Source organism: Chanos chanos, chromosome 9, assembly GCF_902362185.1.
Source record: "Chanos chanos chromosome 9, fChaCha1.1, whole genome shotgun sequence".
NCBI classification, from domain to species: Eukaryota; Metazoa; Chordata; class Actinopteri; order Gonorynchiformes; family Chanidae; genus Chanos; species Chanos chanos.
The window spans coordinates 36,556,167-36,576,018 of record NC_044503.1 but is presented as its reverse complement, the minus strand read 5'-3'; the positions used below and the strand labels follow the sequence as shown (position 1 = coordinate 36,576,018).

Genomic DNA, 19,852 nt, shown 5'->3' with positions numbered 1-19,852 from the left:
TAATTAAACACACACACACTCTTAATTTATTTCAGTAACATAAAGAGAGTAACTGTTATACCTGACAGATGAGGAGTTTATTGGGAAGTTCCGTTTTTAAGACATAGGAGTGAATCTGAACAGAAACAAACAAATCAACATGGACACCACACACTGTGTATTTGGTCTCCATACACACTCCTGTTTATGACTCTGTGTGTGTGTGTGTGTGTGTGTGTGTGTGTGTACAAAGGACCAAAACAGTTTCACTCTCTGTGTCCACAGACTGGACATTGTGAGAGTGGAGAAAACTGAAAGGATTGACTGTGGGGACAGAGAGGAGAAGAACACTGTCTGTAGAATGAGTCAGTCTGGACAGTGTGAGGAGGAGGATCCTATTGACTACAGGACACAGAGACCAGGATCTCCAGTACCCAGCTGTGTGTCTATGAAGAGTGACAGATCCCTACGTAAACCTCCAGACTTCAGCAGAGAACCAGTCCCCTCTGAGTCACAGTTAGTGATTGTATTTATACTGTATTAACTATATGTATAATATAAATTGATATTAACACTGTGTATAATAGATTCATACTGATATTGTCAGTGTGTATAAACACAGCTAAAGAGAGATCACACAGGTTACAGTGAGATGTGTGGATATTTTCATTCAGATATTTGGAATCAAAGAGAGTGAAACTAAAACACAAACAAAATGCTGTTCATATGTTGTAGTTCTTGGCTGTTATGAAACCAAACATTGATATGATTAAATGAAGAGGTCACCAAACAACAGGAAATGTCACACACTGATTCAGTCACTTTACCTGTAAACTCTTCAATGATTTTCAGATGATTTTTCAGCAGATGATTCCTTATTGTCACTCTGTCACATTGACCAGTGTTTATGACATATGATATGCTGTATATTATACACTGTCTTACCTGCTCAATTCTCCCAGACATCAGTACACACTCAGTACACACCATTCAAATCATTCTCATCCAACAAGGACACAGTTCACACTAAACTGTGGAGAAAGATTTAAATAACAATTATTTGGATAATTTAGTGTTTTAAGTGACGGAAAAAAACGATCAAAATTCATTTTCTTTGCTTAAGTGTGTCAGTGACAAAACTGCTTTATTGTCCATCATGAAACAAAGTACATTTCAGTTTAAATGTATCAGTTTAAAAACAGACAAAGTGTAAAGTGACAGTACATTAGTCATGTTTAAAGAAAGTCAAAGGGAAGGAGTCCTGTCTGATCAGTCCAACTATTCATAACCACTCACATATATCCATTATTAATAGTCTCATTGGTTTCCTCTGTAAATGTTATATTGTCTGATATGAGTTAGAAATAAAAACAGAGACATGTACATACAGTTTGTTTGTCCTGTTTAGTTTCCATTAGTGAAACTCTCCCATTCCCCTCTGTTCAATCAGCTCCACTCTCTGAATGATTAAACACTGTGTAGTGGGGATTCTTCACCAGCTGTCAATCATTATTGTTACACTTCATCACTATCATCCCAACTGTATATGAGCCCTAAACTCAAGTACAAGGCTGATGAGAAGGGTTCAGCCTGCCAGCCTTGATGAAGTCATATGTCTCAAAAAGAAAGTATCTGTCAAATATGGAAACTCAAGTCTGATCCAGGATCAGTCTGGGTGTGGCCTGTGTCAGCAGGTACTTCTAACTAATGTCTCTCTCTCTCTCTCTCTCTCTGCAGTGTGGAGACAGATCTGACTGAAGATCAGTCTGGGTGTTGCCAAAATGTCCAACATAACACGTCCATGTCTGAATCAGATGATGTCATGCTGAGAATCACTGAGGGTCATAAAACCACCCTGAAAAAGAAGTATGAGTGCTTATATGAAGGTGTCGCACTGAAAGAAAACCAAACCCTCCTCAACAGCATTTACACAGAGCTCTACATCACAGAGGGAGAGAGTGAAGGAGTGAATGAGAAACATGAGGTTTTACAGATTGAAACAGCATCCAGGAAATGGGTTTCTCAAGACAAACCAATCAGCTGCAATGACATCTTCAAACCCTTATCAACCACCCAAACTAGAGAGGTCAACAAAGCTTTGTCTAGTGAGTTACCTGAAGGGGACAGACAAAAGCCAGAAATCAGAACTGTACTCACCAAGGGCATTGCTGGAATTGGAAAAACAGTCTCTGTGCAGAAGTTCATTCTGGACTGGGCAGAAGGAAGGACCAATCAGGACATTGATTTTGTGTTGGTTCTTCCTTTCCGAGAACTGAACTTGGTTAAAGATGATCAGTTCAGTCTTCATGGACTCCTGCTAGAGTTTCACCCAGAGCTGAAAGACTTGGATCCAAAGAAATATAATAACTGTAAAATGCTGTTCATCTTTGATGGTTTAGATGAGAGTCGACTTCATTTGAATTTTTCGGAGAGGCTGTGTGATGTGACCACAACATCATCAGTGAATATACTGATAACAAACCTCATTCAAGGAAATCTTCTTCCCTCTGCACTCATCTGGATAACCTCCAGACCAGCAGCAGCCAGTCAGATCCCCTCTCAGTTCATCAGTCGTGTGACAGAAATAGTTGGATTTAAAGATTTACAGAAAGAGGAATACTTCAGAAAAAGAGTCAGTGATGAGAGTCAAGCCAACAGAATCATCTCACACATCAAGACATCAGTGAGTCTCCACATCATGTGTCACATCCCGGTGTTCTGTTGGATTTCAGCCACTGTGCTTCAGGAAATGCTACGTCAAGACAATGTAAAAGAGATCCCTAAAACTCTGACTGAGATGTACACACACTTCCTGCTCATTCAGACTAAAATGAAGAAGCAGAAATATGAGGAGAAAGTTGTGACAGACTCAAAGACTCTTCTGGAATCAAGCAAGGAGATCTTTCTGAAACTTGCTAAACTGGCTTTTAATCAGTTGCTGAGGGGCAATATCATGTTTTATGAAGAGGATCTGAGAGAATGTGGCATTGATGTGAGTGAGGCCACAGTGTACTCTGGGATTTGTACTGAGATCTTCAAGGAGGAATCTGTGCTTCGTCAGAAGAAGGTCTACTGCTTTGTGCATCTGAGTGTTCAAGAGTTCTTTGCTGCTCTCTATGTGTTTTACTGCTGTGTAAACAAGAACATGGAGGCACTAGAGTATTTTCTGAAGAAAAAGACCAGACCTGTGCCAGAGAATTTTCCCTTGCATGTGTTGCTGAAGAAAGCTGTGGATAAATCTTTGGAGAGTAAGGATGGACATCTCGATCTGTTTGTCCGCTTCCTTCATGGCATCTCACTGGAGTCCAACCAGAAACTCCTACAAGGCCTGCTGACACACACACAGAACAACCAAAAGAGTATCAAGAAAATTAGCCGTTACATCAAAGGGTTAGATAAAGATGGTGTCCCACCTGAGAGATGGATCAATCTACTGCACTGCCTGACTGAAATGAATGATGGCTCTCTCCATGAAGATGTTCAAGCTTTTGTCAAGTCTGGAAATTCCAGAACTGAACTCTCACTTGCACACTGCACAGCACTGGCCTACATGTTTCTGATGTCAGAGGAGGTGCTGGATGAGTTTGACCTGAGGAAATACAACACATCAGATGAGGGTCATAGGAGACTGCTCCCAGCTGTGAGGTGCTGCAGAAAAGCTCTGTGAGTTTTCAGTTTTCCTTTTTTTCTAAAGAGTGGAATACATACAATGTAATGAATTTGATTACAATAATTCATCTATACACCCAGTTACAAAGGGATAATGATACTTTGATGAAAGCCTAATTAAAGCTGATTTGATTTAACATATTCTGAATGGGAAACAGTGATCAATCTGAAAGAAATAATACACACTGTTATTATTCTACTCATCAGAAGTGATGTTTTTAACACTGAGTGAATAATATAGTATTGTATATATTTCAGGTGCATCCTGGGAAATGCTATATTTATAGAGCAGCTACAAATGCAACATTTCAGTATTTGAATGTGGACGATGGTTATAACATCTAAATTTCAGTAAAACAATCATTTGTCTGGATTAACATTTTTAATAATGTCATGATAAAATGTCACCAAAGTCCAGCCCTAGAAGTGATTTGCAGGACAATTTTCTCCTTTAAAAAGTCAGTGTTTTGTTTTCCTTCTCCCTGTGTAGACTGAGAGACTATTACCTCACTCAGCAGTCCTGTGAAACTATTGCCTCAGCTCTGAAGTCAGTGAACTGCCCTCTGAGAGAATTGGACCTGAGAAGCACTGGTCTTCAGGATTCAGGAGTGACGATGCTCTGTGCTGCACTAAAGAATCCAAACTGGAAACTGGAAACACTGAGGTCAGTAATTCTGATGGAGCAACTCGTTGATAATTTTTTCAAGTCATTCTCCTCATATAATTTTTTTCCAAACAAAACAAACATTTGGACAGTCTAGACAAAACTGATGCTTATAGACAGGTCACAGAGACATTTGTATCAGTGTGTGAATATTATCTTCTCTCTCTCTCTGATTGGATGCTGGGAGTGTGGGAGTGTAAGAACATGTTCACAATGAAAGGACATTTTCCAAGGACATGAGTCTGTCCCTGTTTTTGATTTCTGTTTGTTTCTTTTCTTTCCTTGTGTGGTGGGAGAATGAGGAGATGAGAGACAGACAGACAGTCTAATAGGAGCTAGGCTACAGCCAGTCAAATCATGTTATTTTCCAGCTATTCATTGTGTACTTGATTTTGATTTGACCATGACCATGGAGATCAATGACGTCACATTCATCCAGTCATGAGTCCAGTGTAATGTAGGTACAATAGCAATCCTAACTCTGGGGCACCAAAACATGTAGGTGTGATAGCATTATCAAATCAGTCTCATATAAATCTCATAAAGTTATTAACCATTAATTTTGGTTTTTAATACTTTATAATTAAACTACTAAAATTAATAGAACGATCTTGTTGTAACACTGTGCTTATTGCAGTACTAATATATTGCCTTACACTACTAAATCTAACAGTCATGAACAACTAGACTGATGAAGGCAATTGGGAGTACTTTGATGGCAGAGGTTGGCATTCAAGGAATATTGCAGCAGAAACAGACAGGACAACTGTTTATTCCAAAGATACTATTTATTAACATAACACTACTTGGCAAACTAATACTGATATGGTACAATCAATAATCAGCAGCAAATAGAATGATGAAGGCACACATGGTAATATGATGGTAGTGAGGCTGTGTACAAGTATTCAGAGTAAGACTGAATGAGTGTAAGAGCAGAGATGCATGCGTGTATGTGGGTGTGTGCCCAGCTGCGCACTGAAGAGAGAGGGAGGAGTTCTTTGGAGAGAGGCTGTGCTCAGGCGCACAGAAAAGAGGAGGAGGAGCGAGGGAGAGAGGCTGTTCGCAGGCGCACAGGCAAGAGGTATGCGTGATATGAGGATGTAGTGCGCAAGCGTGTGTGCTAGGCACCAACTAGAGTGGGGATGGGCAACGAGAAGCGCATATGAGAGAGAGAAACAAAGGATCTCCAACTTGAGAGCTTTCGGACCGAACAGTTCTAGGGTCTCATTTGATAGGAACTAGCCCCTGGGGAGCTTCCCCCTAGAACTACATACGTTCTAGGGCCTTTTTTCTGTTTGCATTCGCACCGCCAGTAGGAACGCTGAAGTGACGTAAGCCGTCCAACGGTATAGCAGCTAAGAGCTGTTGTTTACGACTAACCAGGATAGCTGCACATTTTTAAGTACAACCTTAATGACTTTTAAGACCTTTTAAATACCTCCAAAAGGAAAAAAATACCATTACTGCGGCAAAAGAAATCGACAAACCAGAATACACTATACACAATTAATGAATTTTATTGAATTTGAATGACAGAAATATTGAGTGCACATTAGATAACATATAACTGCCTTCTCATTAACGAAAATAAAATTATATGGCCAGTGGAAAAAGTCCAATGGAAAACAAATGTCCCCCTGCATTTATGCATTTACCACCGCAGTAGCAGTGAATGACTCGATGGGCATAGTAGTTTTCGGGTGCTAGCATAGCGCTTGTGCCTGACGCTTGCTCACAGCAGCGTGTTTTGTTTTGTTTTTTCCCCGCCGCAGCCCTCAAATCGTAAGCTGGATGAACACATTCTTATTTTAGGTATAATGCAGATCACAGCCACACAAGCGGACACACAAGCACCTACTGAAGTGGAGTGTATGCTACCCCTTGTACAAATATACATTGGACGTTGCAAAAATGGTCATTGTTGAGGGATATAAAATACCGGTAAAATAAAACATAAAAACCATGTTTCCCCTCCTACAATTCCAGACATTTTAAGACATTTTCAGACATGGATATCAAAAACTAAATGTAATATGTTCTAAGACTTTATATTTTGCACGGATCTTTAAAAATGGCGATTGCAATCATCGTATACCTGCGTCTGGACCAATGGCTGTACATCTACGTCACAAGGTTCCTATTGCGCTGCAAAAGTACCTACCCTGTAGTAGGAGCTAAAAAAGCCCCTCAAAACGGTGTTCTAAGAACTATGATCGTTCTAAGTTCCTGCTGTGCGAATACGCGAAAAAGGAGGTACTTTCTCCAACAGTTCTAAGAACTATGGAAAAGTTCCAGTGTGAAAGCGCCTCTAGTCTCAAGTAGGCCCTAAACCCAACAACTCTACCAAATCCTTAACTCACACTGTAATCCCAAAGTTGAAGTGTGTGATCAGACAAAGGGAGTTAGAGAGAGAGAAAGAACACATGCAAGTTCTATCCTTTAGAAGTCACAAATGAAAGAAAATAACAAGCGGCAATCGAATTGTGCATGAAACACTGTGTACATTTAAATCATAACAGAATTCAAATAACAACACTTCCCTCACGTTAACTGCATATACTCTTAAGACTAAAGTATGCCCAGATGCCAGCCTTACTTTGAATAGCTCATTGCGTGGCGACCGAAGGTGCGTCTTTGGCGGCCTGATGTGCAATGCGCAGGTCCAGGGAGAAGTTCTTTTCCTTGTCACTTGAAGATCTTCGGGGCTCCGTTGCTAGTCCGATGATCTTGAAGGGTTCTTGATTTAGTTCGTCGACGTTTTAGGAAACGAAAAGGGATCCGGCTGCCTTTTCTTCCATCGAATACTGTGTGCGTTACATAATTAACCAATTGAAGTTAAAGTCACAGTTGCCAGACAAAGCCAGAAGTTCGGTACAAATATCCCACTTCATCATTTCTTTGTTCCTCTGCAGAGAGACATAGGATACAATGGACCATACTTTACGAAAGGAAAGGAGGTAATGTTGTCCCACAATTCTTTGCGGCAGCAACATTTAAAGTGACGCACCATTCAGCCGTTCACGAAAATAAACTATTTTGTGAATGTAGCACTAACCGTTGGTCAGTGTCAAGCGTATCCTTTAAGATTATCTGTCTGAAGTTTTCTTACTTAATGATTTGCTGATCCTATACATGTAAAATCAGAAAACAAAAGTAACATGAGAAAGTGATGGTGTCGGTGAAAAGATGTATATGCTACCCAAAAGATAACACTTTTTGGTGATTTCTGACTATAAAAGGGCTGCTCTAAGGGCGCATACAGACTCAGAGTTAAAGTAAAGGAGAGAGAAGATCACCTTATGTTTGTTGTGGTGCCAGATGGGCATGACTGACTTTAGGGTGATGAGACCTGTGAGAATATAGACCCAGTTAAAACGGCTTGATCAGAGCTACAGTGTAGGTGTAATTGTGCAGAGATTTCCAGATGTCTTTAAAGGGTTTGGTACTCTAGCATTCACATATAAGATATTATTGAAGGACAATATGCGGCCAGTAGTCCATGCTCCCAGGAGGGTCCCAGAGCCACTTAGAGATTGTCTAAAGAAAGAGTTAGACAGAATGGTATCTCTAGGAGTGATAAAGAAAGTGGAAGAGCCCACAGAATGGGTGAATTCAATGGTCTGTGTCAAAAAGCAAATGGTGATCTCCACATGTGCATGGACCCAAAAGATTTAAATGTAAACATCAAACCTAATGCAAACATGATCAAATTCCTACAAGGGAAGAACACAAAGTACAGCACAAAGTAGTGAACATTTAGCACTATGTTTGGGCGTTTTCTGTTTTGGAAGGGACTGCCGTTTGAAATTTCCTCCACTCCTGAAATATTTCACTGTGTCATGGGGCATATAGTTGAGTGCATAGACAATGTTTGTGTTTATGTAGACAACATTGTGTTATGCGGTGTGTGTGTGTTTAGGTAGATGACATTGTTCTATGGAGTCCACATTGAAGAAGCACAATGAAAGACTCACCAAAGTGCTTCACAGTATCCAGAGACATGGGTTACAGCTGAACAAAGCAAAATGTCAGTTTGCTGTTAGAGAAATCATGTTTTTTGGTGACAAGCTTTCAGGAGAAGGTGTGGAGCCAGACAAGAGCAAGGTGCAAAGGATCCTCAACACGGCCAAACCCACAAAGAAAAAGTTTGTAGTACGTGCAATGGGGATGATCAATTTCAAAGGAAAATTCAGACTGAACCTGTCTTCACAAACAGTTTACCTGAGAGAGCTATTACAAGTGAGTTCAAGTGGACTGAGAATCAGGAGCAAGAATGGGAGAGACTGAATACCAATCTAACTACAGGATGATGAGTCAGTCTGAGAGCCACTATGCTCAGACTGAGAGAGAATGTCTAGGGTTAGTGTATGGGGTTGAGAAAGTCCACAGCTACGTGTACGGCTCAAATCAAAAGTGAGTGTGGATGAAACCCTCTGCAGAGGGTCATAACCAATCTTAAGACGAACCTTGCAGAACACTACAACTTTTAATATGTACATTCAAGTCTGCTTTATGTTCAGTCAAATGGCAGAGCTGAGAAAGGAGTTCATATTGTCAAACAGCTGCTTAAGGAGGTGACAGACAGTAAATCAGATCCTTATTTAGCTCTGTTAAGTTACCGAGCTTCACCTGTAGAACATGGTGTGTCTCTTGCTGAACTTTTTGGGTCACAAATTACGCATCGTGTCTCAAAACAAACAAACAAACAAATAAAAACACAAGTGCATGAAAAAGAGGCAAAAAGCAAATGGTGACTTTCAGTCCATGACACTGTGAGAGTTGAAGATTCAAACACCTGGAAGAAGAAAGACACTGTTCTAAAGGAAGTAGGTCCAAGATCTTACACAGTCAGGACAGAGGATGGACAAACCCTTAGGAGGAATCGTCAGAGTCTTCTGAAAACGAGAGAGACTCTGCAGGAGTAGACTAATGGAGGAGATACAGTCTGTGATTCATCATCTGATCCAGTTTACAATGTTACATCAGAACCAGCACCACTGCAAGACAACGCTGGTCCAGCTGAACAAACATACTAACCTGTGTTGAGAAGATCCACACACACTGTCAAACCACCTGACAGACTCTGTAAAAGAAAAGAGAAAAAAAATCATGAAACAGGACACTGACATAGTCCATCTGAAATGGAATTTGAGGTGAATAGTTGGACTGACACTTAACATTTAAAAGAAGAGAGAAATGCACTTATGTTTGTTTCTTTTGGACATTTCTTTGGACTCCTCAGTACAGTGGCGACGGTCACTTGAAATGTTGAAATGTTTCTCTTCGATTTGACAGAATACAACTCAACATTTAGGAAAACTTGTTCAATGGTAAATGAAAATGCCTTTAATTTTAAGCAGTAAATTTGAGCTTATTCTTGTTCAAGTAACCATTCTTGTCACCAAATTCACCAGCTGTGCTTTTGATATTTTTATGGCTAATGAGTTGGCCAGTAAACAGGGTGTCTGTCTTGCTTTCGTTTTGTGTGGAACATGGCTAGCCCTTTAAATATGAATCTGACTGAAAGTTTTGTAAATATCCTTTTCGATCACTTATTTGTTATTTAAATATTCATTAATCTATCCAGTTTACAATTTACAGTTAATTATAAATTGCACTTGTCTGGTGCCCAAAAATATAACACTGCGTGTTTGAGGAATTTACGCAGATTTTTCGCAACATTTCACACCTTTTAGTCAAAATCTATCAGTACAAATTTTTAGCTTTTAAATGAATGAATGCTTATGTTCTGTCTCTCTCTTTCTCTCTCTCTCTCTCTCTCTCTCTCCAGACTTGCTGGTTGTAATCTCACTGAACAGTCTTGTTCATCTGTAGCCTCAGTTCTACAGTCAGTAAACTGTCCCCTGAGAGAACTGGACCTGAGTAACAATGACCTTCAGGATTCAGGAGTGAAGTTTCTCTGTGAGGGACTGAAGAATCCACACTGTAAACCGGAGATACTGAGGTCAGTATTAGTCAGGAACTGAAAAATGGCAGGTTATCCACTCTCAGGGCAGTTATACAGCCCCACTATTGAGTCTCTTCAGTGGAAACTGAGATGGGACCTTATGGGGTTTCCAACAGCAGGAGACTATTCCAATAGCAGGAGACTGTCTGGCCATGATGGGGTCTCCTCTCTCTGTGGCCCTTCTCAAGATTTATTCTATTTTTCCTCTGTTACACCTGGGTTTTTTGGGGGGATTTTTTTCTTGCCCCGCTATGTGGATTAAGGCGGGGGGAGGGGGGGGGGTCATCATGTTGTTTGTTGTAAACCTGTGGGCATGCAAAGCCCTTTGAGACTGTAAACGGTGATATTTAGCTTTAAATAAACTTGAAAACTTGAAACTAAACATGTTTTATCAGCAGACACTGATTATGTGACAGCGTTTATTGCAAGACAGGAAGATGTTCTGACTCTTAACAGGAGTTTGGTCTCATATGGAAAATTCTGTTCAACTAAACCTCACTGGGCTAAAACTTGTTTTTCTTTCTCTTCCTCTCTCTCTCTCTCTCTTTCTCTTTCTCCCTAGACTTGCTCTCTGTAAACTCACTGAACAGTCCTGTGAAGCTGTAGCCTCAGTTCTACAGTCAGTAAACTGTCCCCTGAGAGAACTGGACCTGAGTAACAATAACCTTCAGGATTCAGGAGTGACGTTTCTCTGTGTGGGACTGAAGAATCCACACTGTAAACTGGACATACTGAGGTCAGTGTTGGCCAGGAATTTAAATATATATGTTCATATTAAAATGAGACCAGGTTGACCTATAGTATGCTCATTAAAGTACTGTTGTGTGTGAGACATACTGATCATAAAAGTAGATCAATTTCCCCCAGTATCTGTACAGCTAATGTCATTAAGTGGTCTGTGACTTCAGTCAATGTGATAGTTTAGCAAAGTCAACATTTATGGTAAAACTGAGTGGAACCTTCATAATGAATTAAACTTCACAAACCAGATGGCAAGTTGATATTCTCTCTCTCTCTCTCTCTCTCTCTCTCTCTCTCTGTAGGTTGTCTGGTTGTTTAGTGACAGAGGAAGGTTGTTCTTCTCTGGCTTCAGCTCTAGGTTCAAACCCCTCACACCTGAGAGAACTGGATCTGAGCTACAATCACCCAGGAGACTCAGGAGTGAAGCGTCTCTCCACACAGATGAACCAACAGTGTCGACTTAAGTCAGTACCGTGTGTTTTGTGCATGTGTGTGTGTGTGTGTGTGTGTGTGTGTGTCTGTGTGTGTGTGTGTTTGTGTGTGTGTTTATGTGTGAGACTCATCCACTGTCTGTTGTGTGTTTTTGTAGTGTGGACCATGGTGGAGAATTGATGAACAAACCAGGATTTATAAAATGTGAGTACACGCACACACACACACACACACACACAAACTTTGCACAAAAATACCCCATATTTACACCCCTAGTTCCCCCCAAACCATTACCCCAAATCCCATAAAAAGAGACGGAGTGAGAGAATCTGTAACACACACTAAAGACAGGACGAGAGACAGAAAGACAGACGACACCATCTTACCTGAGATTTATTATCAAATAAATATAATATTTAATAATATAATACTCATATAATAATATAATGCTATACATTTAGTATAAAAGCACACACTCACATACACAAGTAGAGTTGAGAGTGTGTGATATGTTTTCTCCTCTAATTTCTCTTCTTCTCTGTAGATGCCTGTGATCTCACACTGGACCCAAACACAGTAAACAGAGAACTCTCTCTGTCTGAGGGGAACAGAAAGGTGACACGTGTGAGAGAGTATCAGTCGTATCCTGATCATCCAGAGAGATTTGGTGGTTGGTGTCAGGTCATGTGTAGAGAGAGTCTGACTGGACGCTGTTACTGGGAGACTGAGAGGAGTGGAGAGGCTGAAATATCAGTGACATATAAAGGAATCAGGAGGAAAGGACTGGGTGATGATTGTGAGTTTGGAAGCAATGAAAAGTCCTGGAAACTGAGATGCTCTGATAACAGTTACACTGCCTGTCACAATAAACAGAGAACTGACATACCTCACCACCCTTCACACACACACAGAATAGGAGTGTATCTGGACTGGTCGTCTGGAACTGTGTCCTTCTACAGCATCTCCTCTGACACACACACACTCACACACATACACACATTCCACTGCACATTCACTGAACCCCTCTATGCAGGGTTTTATGTTTATTATGACTCTTCAGTGTCTCTGTGTCAGATAAAATAAATAAACACACAGACACTCTGAAATACACACACACACACACACAAACACATTCTTTTTCTCTTTTTCACATGCGCACACAATGTTCATATGTATCATTTACATTTACTTACACTTCTACTTAGACACACACACATACATACACACACTCACAAATACAAACACCAACGTGTGTGTATGAAGTACAGTCAGAGTTTTACTGATGTATCAGAAATCTGTGACTGTAACAATAAACAGTTATTTATTAATTTACAAAGTTTTGTAGAGATTTGTTTTGTTTTGTTTTGATTTCCCAGAAATTCTTGTCTATTTATTTTTGTGTATTTGTTTTTATTTTGTTACAAATACAGTATAAACATGTGCATGTCAGAGAGAAAGACAAATAAAATATCATTACATATAAAAATATTGAAAGTGTTCCTGATTCTGAGCACACACACTCTCTCTCTTTCTCTCTCTCTCTCTTTCTCACAAACTCACACACTCCTCTCTCTTACTCTCTCTCTTTCTCTCTCTCTCTCCCCCCCTCACCCACACACACACCCATACACTGTCTCTCTGTCTCTATCAAGAGACGTGGAACATCAAATAACACACAGAGAGAAGAATAACAGAACAATGTACCTATATACATACACATAAACTGCAATAATGACAACATACTAATAGTACTATAATAACAACTTATCAACAATCAACAGTAACAAAGAAAGCATTGAGTTGATTCTGAGTGTGTGTGTGTGTGTGTGTGTGTGTGTGTGTGTGTGTGTGTGCATGTCTGTGTGTGTATATGTGTGTGTATGCATGCATGTATGCATGTCACTGTGTGTGTGTGTGTATTTCAGTTTTTTACGATTGCTTACACAGTAAAATGAAAAATAACACACAGTTAGTGAAACCTGACACTCAAGGAGCAAAACCTCAGCCCAGATCTGCACAACTATAAGCACATTCTCAGCCTCACACTTTGTTTTGCAAAACACTAAACACGATTCTCTACATTAGACGCAGAAATTTAACATGATGTCACTTCTTTGCCCTTCAAAATACCACACTTAGGTGCCAGTTGATCAAACACGGCCGTCAGGAATACAGACACTTGGATAGTTCATTGTAAGCTCACTAATCAGGCATAAGCAGTGTAAAAAAGGCAACAGGTGAGCTTCCTTGTCTTCAACAAAATGGAAGGCAGCGTTGCAGTGCGAGGTAGAGGAAGAGGAAGAGGAAGGATGAGGAAGAAGAAGAGTGAGGATGAGAGGGGGAGCCCATTGAGGAAGAGGGGTAGGGAGAGGAAGAGTGAGGATGAGAGGGGGAGCCCATTGAGGAAGAGGGGTAGGGAGAGGAAGAGTGAGGATGAGGAAGAGGAAGAGGGAGAGTGAAGATGAGAGGGGGAGCTCATGGAGGAAGAGGAGGAGGAAGATGAAGAGGAAGAGGTGGACCTGGAGAAGGATGTGGACAAAGAAGATGAGGACCAAATTTATCTGATGAGATTCCAGCAACATTGGTCGACCACGTCATAAACCACGGTTTGACATTGAGCTGGACAAAGAGTTCATCCCAACTTCAGCAGATGTACTGTTGCAACGGTAATTCGGACATTTCGACAAGAGCACAGGTAAAAAAAAAAAAAAAAAAAACCTTTTCTCTATTGTCTACAGTGCAGTAAAATCTGTACAATAAAGCCTTCTACTGTATATGCACTAGCTGTACTCTTACCCATTCACTGCATTCCATGTTTACTGTAAAACAGTGCCGTGTACACTGTCCTGTGACATTTTACATGTAGACTAATCAGACTACATGGCGGGGTCCTCCACCGCCATGCCAACTTGGGACCTTACAACACGGCCCATGTTCTCACATTTTTAGACAGACTGCACAATATCGTCACCGCAGAAGACCAAACGGATGCAGAGCAGATGAGATACATTGTCATCTGGGACAATGTCTCTTTCCACCGATCTGCTCTGGTCCAAAACTGATTTCATCAGGATCCACAATTTTCATTTCAATAGCTCCCACCATAAGGCGCTTTCGCACCGGAGGAACTTTTCCATAGTTCTTAGAACTGTTGGAGAAAGTACCCCCTTTTTCACGTGTTCGCACCGCAGGAACTTAGAAAGATTATAGTTCTAAGAACTCCATTTTGAGGGGCTTTTTTAGCTCCTACTTCAGGGTAGGTACTTTCACAGGGCAGTAGGAACCTTGTGACGTAGGTGTACAGCCATTGGTCCAGACGCAGGTATACAATGATTGCAACCGCCATTTTTAAAGATCAGTACGAAATATAAAGTCTTGGAACGTATTACATTTAGTTTTTGATATTCGTGTCCAAGAATGTCTGGAATTGTAGGAGGGGAGACATGGTTTTTATGTTTTATTTTACCGGTATTTTATATCTCCCAACAATGACCATTTCTGCAACGTCCAATGTATATTTTTACATTGAAGAGGTAGCGTACACTCCGCTTCGGTAGGTGCTTGTGTGTCCGCTTGTGTGGCTGTGATCCAAATTTTAACCTAAAATAAGAATGTGTTTGTCCAGCTTACGATTTGAGGGCTGCGGCGGGGAAAACGGAAAAAACAAAAACAAAAAAGAAAACTCGATGCTACGAGCAAGCGTCAGGCACAAGCGCTATGCTAGCACCCGAAAACTACTATGTCCACCGAGTCATTCACTGCCATTGCGGTGGTAAATGCATAAATGCAGGGGGACATTTTTTTTTTCCATTGGACAGGGTCTGTCGCCATACAGTTTTATTTTCGTTAATGAGAAGGCAGTTATATGTCTAATGTGCACTCAATATTTCTGTCATTCAAATTCAATAAAACTGGTTAATTGTGTATACTGTAGTCTTGTTTGTCGATTTCTTTTGCCGCAGTAATGGTATTTTTTTCGCTTTTGGAGGCATTTAAAATGTCTTAAAAGTCATAAAATTTGTACTTAAAAATGTGCAGCTATCCATGGTTAGACGTAAACAACAGCTCTTAGCTGCTATACCGTTGGCCGGCTTACGTCACTTCAGCGTTCCTACTGGCGGGAAGCTCCCAAGGGGTAGTTCCTATCAAATGAGACCCTAGAACTGTGCGGTCCGAAAGCGCCTATACTCTGCCTTCCTTAACATCATTGAAGAGTTTTTTGCGGCATGGCAGTGGATGGTTTACGATCTCCAACCCAATGTTAGGATACCCCTCATTCAAGCCATGGAGGAGGCCTGTGACCAAATTGATGCAGCTTCTGTGCAGGGATGGATTCACCATTCAAGAAGACTCTTCCCTTGCTGTCTTGCCAGAGAGGACACAGCCTGTGATGTGGATGAAGATCCAGCTCGGCGGAGAGATTATGCTAATGGTTTTTTTAATTTTATTTTTTAATTATTTTTTTTACAGGTAATTCAAGTTTTCTTTTTTGTCTCCAAATGTTTTTACAGTGTTTATGGAATGTACTATATTCTAATTAGAATATGTTCTGTTCTGATTTCTAGTGTGAAACGCAACCTTTGGAAAAGCATGGATGTATTGATGTTCAATGTGGAGAGAAATAAATATTTTCATCAGTGTGCAGTACTGGTCTTGTGTGTTGTGTTTGTTCAATATATTCATGTAATTTACTCTAACAATATCTCTGAAAAAAATCTAACCAGGCTATACCATAAGAAAAGCAGAAATGTTACAAGTCTTTTAGACTGAGCACAGCAGTATGTAAATGTTTCAAACAGAATTGGATCGTATGAACCATGCGTGTGCCATACGGTCACAAAGCTGGGTTTTTATAAATTATTGTATAGTTTTGAATGAAATGTTTCATTTTGCAAAAGATCTGAGGTGTTCTGCTACTTGTGTGTGTGGTTGAGTGAATTGTGTGTAGTGTTTTGACAAAATGAGCCCTGTTTTCAAAATTGTGCTTAAGCAATTGTAAAAAAAAATTGTAATGCATGCAGTGTGTGCGTGTGTGTGTGTGTGTTTGTAAACTGTAGTGTTGTGTGTTGATGTATGTATGTATGTATGTTACTGTGACTGTGTGTCTGTGTGTGAGTGTGTGTTTGTAAACTGTAGTGTGGTGATGTATGGTTTTGTCACTCACTGTCCCTCAGTGTATGACATTCAGACACATATTTTGGGGCAATATGTGCTGTTGGTCTCTTCCTTAGGACTACTGACAATTTGTCTGTCTCCTCAAGATTTAGGTAACTGGGAAAATCTTTTTTGAATTTCTTAAAATATTTTTCTCGAATGTTTTCATATTTCTGGCATTTTTTGAAGGAAGTGCACCTCAGTTTCAACCTCACCTGTCATACAGTGACCACATATTCTCAGCTCTTTTGGCATGCAGAATGTTTTAGGCCTGCCTTTTTCAATGGCTAGGTTGTGCTCACTGAGCCTGTACTTGTTAAGGACTTGTCTCTGCTTCGTATCTCAGACAGTTACAAGATATTCAGTCAATTTGTATTCTTGTTTTAGGGCCAGACAGCAAGTAAGTTTGTTTTGCGTTTTAGTTTTGGCTGTTCCAATGTTCCCGATAAATCGTTTTATTTTGTTGAACAGTTTGGTTGACTCTGATTTATGTTTGTGAAGCAGTGCTGATCTGAGATCTGATATTGTTAGGTGTTAGATGATTAGTTAGTCTCAGAACCAGCTGACTTAGTCGACTCTTTTCAGGGTTCAGCTCTTAGGATTGAAGTGTATGACACTGAACTGTTGTTTTGGGACTTGATTTGAGATGCATCCAGAATCTGAGGGCGCTTTTTAGATGTTTATAGCCAATGGGAATTGTCCTAATTCAGAGCTGCATGCATTGTTTTGCTGTTTTTCTTTGGATGTTTAGAGTTGTTGTGCAGAATTCTTCATGCAGGGCTTCAGCTGAATGCTTCTCCCATCTAGTGTAGTCATGCTGACTGAGTGGAGCCCATACTTCACCTCCATATAAATCCACTGGCAGGATTACACTGTCACATAGTTTTGACCAAATTCTAATTGGACTGTCAGTCTGGTAGAAGTTCTTTCTGATTGAATAGAGGGCTCTGCAGGCCTTTTCTCTCAGTGAATTCACTGCCTGACCGGAGTTTCCTCAGGCACTGATTTTCAGTCCTGGGCAGTCATAAAACATTCTTATTCTCTCTCTCTCTCTCTCTCTCTCTCTCTCTCTGTCTCTCTCACACACACACACATCTGTGTTTCAAGTTTTTTACTTGTAATAAGGGTTATTTGCTGTATATGTATCCTCACATACATTTACATACAAACATGTCAATAAAAAAGAAAGAAAGTAAGATCTCATGAAGTACAAAAGTATTAAAACATTTCTGGCGTTGATTTCTCATTGTGACCCTCACACATTGGAAGCAATCTGCATACAGGACTGAATGTCTGACGGTTCCTGCTCTAGCTGACAGTGTGAACTGGATGGTAGATTGTACATGTCCACTAGATGGCAGCAAACACAATCAACACACAAACTGGGGACTTAATGAAAACTGAGGACCAAGGAGAAATGTCAAATCATAAACAGAGAGAAGAGAAAGAGATTGTTGTTGAAGATTAGATTTTCATTAAACGATAAAGTGACTCAGTATGTTTAACACCAGTGGTCATTAAAGGGGATGTAGTGCTGGTCTCAAATGAATCTTCACCTTTTAACTCCCGGACACCTTTTCAGAGTTAAATACAACAGAATCAACAGAAAGTATAAGATTAGACTGTTTATAATAAAGACAACACACATTTATCACACACACACACTTCCACACACTACACTACAGAGAAATGACACATCTGAGACGAGAAAGACACACAAGAAAACAACAGACCAACATCACTGTCAAACACAAGTTTAAGACAATGTTAAATACAACAGAATCAACAGAAAGTGTAAGACTGATTATGTTTAATAATATTATATTAGTAAGATTGTTGAAGAGAAACATATTTGAATATACTAGAATTACTCCAGCGACTTGTTCATAAGTATCTGTTGGTTTATGATACAAACTGGAGTCCCATTGGATACATTCTCCCATAGGCCGTATTTTTTATCGGCTGATGTCAAACAAACAGGTCACCAATCTGAAAAGCGTCTCTTACGTTATGAAAATAAAACAAAATAAATAAGATTAAGGAGTGTTTCAGTGACTTAGGCCTGGGGCTGATGCCAAATAAAAGCCAATACAGAACAGAATAACATCTCCTGGTGTGAAAATACCAAATAAACACAGTGTAATAAAATATAAGATCAAATAAAAGGCAATACAGAACAGAATAACATCTCCTGGTGTGAAAATACCAAATAAACTCAGTGCAATAAAATATAAGATCAAATAAAAGGCAATACAGAACAGAAGAACATCTCCTGGTGTGAAAATACAAAATAAACACAGTGTAATAAAATATAAGATCAAATAAAAGGCAATACAGAACAGAATAACATCTCCTGGAGTGAAAATACCAAATAAACACAGTGTAATAAAATATAAGATCAAATAAAAGCTGTGTCTTTAGGAGCGATGTGTCACATTTGTGATGAACGTGTGACTACTGTAAGGTCATTATGCATCTCTTAAAGAAAGTCCAGCTTCACTCTATTGTCAAAGTTTTCTTCAAAAACATGAGGTTTGTCCAGTAGTGAGGGCAGATCTGTCAGTAGTTTGTCAGTAGTGAGGGCAGATCTGTTGGCAGTAACTCCGTCACCTGCTGTGTGTAAAACCCTCTGGCTGGGCACTGAGGTGGCAGGTACAGCCAGATAAGACTTTGCCACCATGACTAGATTAGGAAAAACAGACTCATGAACCTCCCATTGAGTGAAATGGACATGACTCCTTTGTCATGTAGGCGTACACTTCCTCCTTCAACTGCTGCTTCAAATCAGGCTGGTTCCTCTGGTCAGTTTTAAAGAGCGGGTCAAAAAGTTGGGCCATGACTGAGCTCTGTGGAGGAGGGGAAGACGCTGCCTCTGACTCTGTCCTCAATGGACCGACCTCTGTCGAGGCTTTACTCAAAGCCACTTTTTCGGATGCTATCGTTATCAGCCCTTACTGTACGTTCAAACTGAGAGTGGCGAGAGCGTCAAAGTGACTGGAAGTCATTCATTTTCAATGAGAGCCAGCGTCTTTAAGCGGCGAAGAGCGTCGCGGCAAGGGTGGTTTGGGCGTCAAAACACAGTGGAAGTTCAGTTAACTTTATGGTAATGAGATATGACGCGGTTTGGCGGCAACCAATAGGAATTTGGAAGTGCTCCGCTCCAGAGAGTTTTAGAGAACACAACAGTATAAACTATTGTTCCCACAAATCCTTTGGTCCTAAGCAAAATGGAGGAGAAGCTG

At 40.2% G+C, this 19,852-nt stretch overlaps 1 protein-coding gene across 1 annotated transcript in view; it reads left to right on the top strand.

Annotated features, from left to right (window-relative positions):
• Nucleotides 1-19,604, top strand: part of LOC115821728 (NACHT, LRR and PYD domains-containing protein 12-like) — a 66,851-nt gene extending 47,247 nt beyond the window's left edge. Inside the window, exons 9-10 of the mRNA XM_030785528.1 lie at nucleotides 10,107-10,272; nucleotides 19,362-19,604. Of these exons, the coding sequence (XP_030641388.1) occupies nucleotides 10,107-10,272; nucleotides 19,362-19,604 (409 nt within the window). The remainder of the gene's footprint in view (nucleotides 1-10,106; nucleotides 10,273-19,361) is intronic.
• Nucleotides 19,605-19,852: the final 248 nt, after the last annotated feature.